Source organism: Gavialis gangeticus, unplaced genomic scaffold (assembly GCF_001723915.1).
Source record: "Gavialis gangeticus isolate Ggan-Ray unplaced genomic scaffold, GavGan_comp1, whole genome shotgun sequence".
Lineage (NCBI taxonomy): Eukaryota > Metazoa > Chordata > Crocodylia > Gavialidae > Gavialis > Gavialis gangeticus.
This window is the reverse complement of record NW_017729009.1, coordinates 10506928-10511577: the sequence shown is the minus strand read 5'-3', so window position 1 is coordinate 10511577 and position 4650 is coordinate 10506928. Positions and strand designations below refer to the sequence as shown.

General features: G+C 47.4%; 1 protein-coding gene across 3 annotated transcripts in view; it reads left to right on the top strand.

Moving 5' to 3' along the window:
• CSNK2A1 (casein kinase 2 alpha 1) overlaps window positions 1–4644 on the top strand; it is a 29863-nt gene extending 25219 nt beyond the window's left edge. For 2 of the 3 annotated variants that reach the window (XM_019510010.1, XM_019510009.1), the window contains 5 exons: window positions 223–324; window positions 788–888; window positions 1601–1749; window positions 3425–3511; window positions 4307–4644. In XM_019510010.1, coding sequence (XP_019365555.1) covers window positions 223–324; window positions 788–888; window positions 1601–1749; window positions 3425–3511; window positions 4307–4422 — 555 coding nt within the window. In that variant the 3' untranslated portion in view covers window positions 4423–4644. The remainder of the gene's footprint in view (window positions 1–222; window positions 325–787; window positions 889–1600; window positions 1750–3424; window positions 3512–4306) is intronic. The other variant, XM_019510008.1, reaches the window with a different exon arrangement.
• The last annotated feature ends 6 nt before the right edge of the window (window positions 4645–4650 follow it).

Genomic DNA, 4650 nt, shown 5'->3' with positions numbered 1-4650 from the left:
AAAACACCTGCCACTATTCTATATTAACTACTACATCCTGTTCTGAACAGCTGGAGTTTGACTCAAGCAGTAATGATTAAGTTGAGTGAGCATGTTTCATTCTTTGTTCTCAGCCTGGTCAGTTGTCCTGTGCATCACAAGGAAACCTCTCTCTTCAACACAGGAGTCACTCAAGGAGTTAGCTGACCAGAAAGACTAAATCATGCCTTTGCTTCTCTGCAGATGTATGATTACAGTCTGGACATGTGGAGCTTGGGTTGTATGCTGGCCAGTATGATCTTCCGAAAGGAGCCATTTTTCCATGGCCATGACAACTACGATCAGGTGAGTGCTAGTCTCCATTCAGTGCACCCTGGTTCGGGCCTCAGGTTTGGAATTCTGGCCAGTGCAAAAGACTGGAGGAAGGTTCCCCCTGCCAGATCTGGATATTTGACAGTGGGGGAGCAGTGGCTGTATTACTTCCCACAGCTATGGGCTCTGCCACAGCAATTGACAGTGCAGCAGCTCCCCTGCTGTGAAATTTTGGACCTGTGAAGCCCCAGGGACCAGATGACATGGCCCCTTGACTGCTCTGCCTGCTTTATACTAGCCATTGGGGTATCTTTGCAATGTCTGTGTTCCTTCACAGCCTGCCAACTGGGAGCCACAAGGCCATCCCAGAATCCAGTTTCGGTGTTCTTGAATACTGCTCAGGCTAAGTAAAGGGCAAAATGATGGCTTTTTCATACTGGGTCTAGCTCATCCTCCTCCTTCTGTGATGGTGTATTTTTCTGTTGTTTGATCCTAGTTGGTGAGGATAGCCAAGGTGCTGGGGACAGAAGACCTGTATGACTACATCGACAAATACAACATTGAGCTGGATCCACGTTTCAATGACATCTTGGGCAGGTTAGCCAAGACCTATTGCATATGATCTCTGATCCCTTGGTAGGCCAAGTAAGCTCGTCTTCCGGCAACAGGATTTTTTGTTTAGACCCAGGCCACTGTCTTGGAAAGAAAGCGATGCTGGGTTCCATAGCAAGGGATACTTTCATGTGCCTGGTCCAGTATAGTAGTCCTGCCACTGACGGTCCCTTTTGCAGATGTAATCAAGGACAGATGCTAAACTTCAGGATGTCATCTAGGCACTAAATAGACAGCAGGTGATGAAGCATGACTAAGCAAATGCTGCCACTTTCCACCTGGATATTTTGGTGGAGAAGCCAGCATCTTTGTCTCCGTGAATTCTAGCATAGCAATTTGGCACTTAGGAGTAGGTGGATTTGTCCTATGAAGTGTTGACTAGTGCAGTGATGCTCACCAAACAACAAACTCCATGTGAAGGAGACAATAGGAAAATGATGCTGGGGTTTAACTCCTGGAAATTACAATCTCACAGCCTGAGTCCAGGGGCTTGAAAAGAGTTGTGACTGTTGTGCCACCAAGCGGTGGAAAGCTGTGCTGCAGCGGTGGTTTTGTCACATTTGGTGTCTCTTGGAATAGCAAGGGTATCGGTTGGGCACAGAACCTGGCCAGCAGGCTTGTTTAAAAATCAGTAAATTGGAAGCCATTCAGCAGTGGTCTGTCATTCTCCCTTCATCTGTCTTCTCTCTGTCTGCAGGCATTCCCGTAAGCGATGGGAGCGCTTTGTTCACAGTGAGAATCAGCACTTGGTGAGCCCAGAAGCTCTGGATTTCTTAGACAAGCTGCTGCGGTATGACCATCAGTCACGACTGACAGCTAGAGAAGCCATGGAACACCCTTACTTCTGTAAGTATATGCTGCCCCCTGTCTTGCTGCTGTTTGAGCTGCTCTTCTGCCACCTGCCATGGCAGTTTCTTCTGGTTTGTGCTGATCTCTGTGGTTGTGAGGAATGCTGTAAAATGAGGCTGACCTCTGGGACTGCCTGTGTTTGACTCTAGAAGATGGGATGACGCCCTCACCACTTAAACAAGCCTGGACTAGTGCTGAGAAAGGGAAAGTGCTCCCAGGAGAGCACGAGTGAGTGCTCTGAATGCCACTGTCAGTCCAGTGAGTCAGCTGCCCTGGTAATGAAGCCTTTTAGTGAGGCTGCTTTGGTGTCAGCCTTGTGATGATTTCAGCACAGATGCCTGATTCCTCATCTATGTTTCAGTACAACCAGATGAATGTGCCTTGTTGGGTAACAGATCTGCCTTGTCCTTTTTTGTTGCTAAATGTGTAGCCGAGTGAATAGTATGTTCAATTTTTTTTCTAATTTCTGTTTGAGCATATGGCAAAGTTCTCAAGCTTATTTGTTCAAGCCTGTTTGATGATTTGTTCTCCAAATAATTCTTGGTCTGCAGATTTTTCATGGAAATTTGCAACAGTCTGAATTACAAATATTTATCTTAGCCATATACCAGTCACATCCTTCTTGTAGTGTCAGATTGACTTGTGGAATTAATCATCAGTGTGAGCTGAAATTTTTTGCACTGTAAAATAAATTACTTGCAGTTTGCTTTTGGCAAGTGTTTGAACTCAGTAGAGCTTAATCTTTTTGGCCGGCAAGCCAGATGGGCAATGCCCAGGCCATCTGCCGACTGGATCCAGGTTCAAGGTCCCAATCCAGCAGCAGACAGTCGTGGCAGGATCCCATCCGGCCAAGCAGAGGGGGTCAGGGCATCCTGGCTCCAACCTGGCCCTACATGGGGAGAAATGGTGCACGGCCCACCCCTAACCCCGCCCCACAGGGAAAGAGGGCATGGCCTCGCCTCATCCAGCTGTGGGAGTAGGGGGGGGGCATGACCTGGTCCCAACCTGCTACGTGAGGCTCGGTTTGCAAATTTGGCAGCAGAACAGGGGGACCTTTATTTATTGCCACTGCTCCCTTGTGATCAAATTTCCTGATCCACGGGCAACCCCGCAGGCTGGATACCTATGGTTCCGTGGGCTGCATTTGGGCCGCAGGCTGGAGATTGAGCACCTCTGTTAAAGTTAAATGCTTTTCACGAGCACTTTGGCACTCTCTTTCCAGTGCTGTTTGTAAAAGGGAAATACATGCAAAACAAGTATTGCCATGAGGCTGTGCTCTAGTGCAGACACTCTGTGAAGCATGAAGCCCTGGGCTGTGTGTAGAATTAACCTTTTAACTTCCTCTGTTCATTTGGGAGAAGTCTAGTTCTCTGAGTTGCTAATTCTTTCCCATTCCCATCTAACTTGGGGGATGTTTTTGCCCCTCTCCTTTTTTTTACTATCTTACAAGCATTTGTTGAGGCTAAAGAGTGATGTACCAATGCAGTTTATTAGTGGTCAATAGCTTCAGTTCCCACAGAAAACGCAGCACATTTTTGTGAAGCAGAGGGCAGAATTTGATACCCAGAATACTCTGTTGTGCAGCCTTGCAGTGATTCGCTGCATACACACACCGCATGCAGGCCTTGTGCTGCCTGGCAAACCAGAACCTAAACTTAGTATGTTCTTCCAGATCCCATCGTGAAGGACCAGGCTCGGATGGGCTCGTCCAGCATGCCGGGAGGCAGCACTCCTGTCAGCAGTGCCAGTATGATGTCAGGTCAGTTCCAGCGCAGGCTGCTTTTGAGAGGTGCTGCACAGGAAGGGACCAGGGCTGAATTCTATACCTGATGCTTCTAGCCTACAGCCCCAGGGTGTGAGCTGATAAGTAGCGGGGTGTGGGGGGAGTTGCAAAGGGTTGGAGGGAAAGGGGGAAGATCTGCTTATTGATTCACTGCAGCTTAACCTGACTGGTTCCTGCCTGTTCAAAAGATGGAAGTTCCCCAGGAGTAAATGCCATTGGGATAGGTTTGAAAGGTGTAGGTCTATAGGGGCAGTGGTCACAGAGCTGTGCATCTGCTGTCAGATGACAATAGGTCCTTAAAAACACGGACTAGGTACACGCATTTAAAAAAAACCATGGCAAAATTGATTTAAGTTGCATGGTTTTCTGTAAGCAGTGTAGTTTAGGTCAGTAGTGAACAAATGCCATTTGCCCTTTGGTAGGAGGGGCAAGTCTTAGACTTGATTCCACCATTTTTAAACCAGTCTGTGTGTGCTGAACTTCTGTTCTGTTATGGGTGTAGGCCAGTTTTGTGAGCCAAGCTTCTGTTATGGATATAGACTGGTTTCTGATCACCTTTACCAATAAAAGTGTAATGTCTGCCCTGGCCATGGATTCTCCAGAGCTTGGAGACCAGTGAAAGCTCTTTAGGCACCGCTTGTTCTTTTGAAAGCCGTGAGAATATAGCAATGTTACCTCTGGCCTCTAAATATGCATTCACTGATTTTATTTTTATTTTTTTGTCTTATCTGCCACCTCTGCTCTAAGTCACACAAAGCTGTCTTGTTTCAGGGATCTCTTCAGTGCCAACACCTTCGCCCCTTGGACCCTTAGCAGGCTCGCCAGTGATTTCTGCCACCAACACCCTGGGGATGCCAGTTCCAGCTGCCGCAGGAGCTCAGCAGTAGTGATGGTTTTTTGTCTCCTGATGCCTGAGTTGAGTCAGGTGGGGAAGAGGTTTTCCCCTCCACCTCTCCCCAGGACGCAGCTTGCGCCTGGCCGGGGAAGAGGAGGGGTTGGACCACTTCGGAGGCACTGTGTCTGAACAGTTGCTTGTGGATTTATAGTAGTTCAGTCATTATATAAAAAAAAATTATTATAGGCTGTTTTTCTTTTTTTTTTTTTTTTTTTTTTTT